This window comes from Corvus kubaryi, unplaced genomic scaffold, assembly GCF_017639235.1.
Source record: "Corvus kubaryi isolate FWS band 111438036 unplaced genomic scaffold, C.kubaryi_AGA036_p1.0 37309, whole genome shotgun sequence".
Lineage (NCBI taxonomy): Eukaryota > Metazoa > Chordata > Aves > Passeriformes > Corvidae > Corvus > Corvus kubaryi.
The window spans coordinates 402,761-402,995 of NW_024581097.1; the positions used below are offsets into that span (position 1 = coordinate 402,761).

The following is a 235-nucleotide window of genomic DNA, read 5'->3' on the forward strand; positions in this document are numbered from 1 at the left end:
CAAAGCCACCCCAGCTCCAGCTTCCCCTGGAGCAGCCAAGAAGTCTCCCAAGGGCAGCCCCGTCACTGCCCCATCTGTTCCTGTGGCTCCTGCGCCGTTGGCTCCAGCTGCCCCTGCTGAGGCCAAGGCACCCCCAAAGAGTCCTGTCAAAGCCACCCCAGCTCCAGCTGCCCCTGCTGAGGCCAAAACACCCCCAAAGAGTCCTGTCAAAGCCACCCCAGCTCCAGTGGCCTCT

General features: G+C 64.3%; 1 protein-coding gene across 12 annotated transcripts in view; it reads left to right on the forward strand.

The window, feature by feature from the left end:
• Nucleotides 1-235, forward strand: part of NACA (nascent polypeptide associated complex subunit alpha) — a 9,314-nt gene that overhangs the window by 5,473 nt on the left and 3,606 nt on the right. For 10 of the 12 annotated variants that reach the window (XR_006016217.1, XR_006016218.1, XR_006016219.1 and 7 more), the window contains one exon: nt 1-180. This exon ends at the window's left edge or, in 9 of these variants, runs on beyond it. The exons of 1 other annotated variant lie outside the window; for it this stretch is intronic. Coding sequence is in view for 8 of the 11 variants with exons in the window: in XM_042028984.1 (XP_041884918.1) it covers nt 1-180 (180 nt within the window). In the remaining 3 variants the exon portion in view is untranslated. The remainder of the gene's footprint in view (nt 181-235) is intronic. One more of the 12 variants, XM_042028988.1, reaches the window with a different exon arrangement.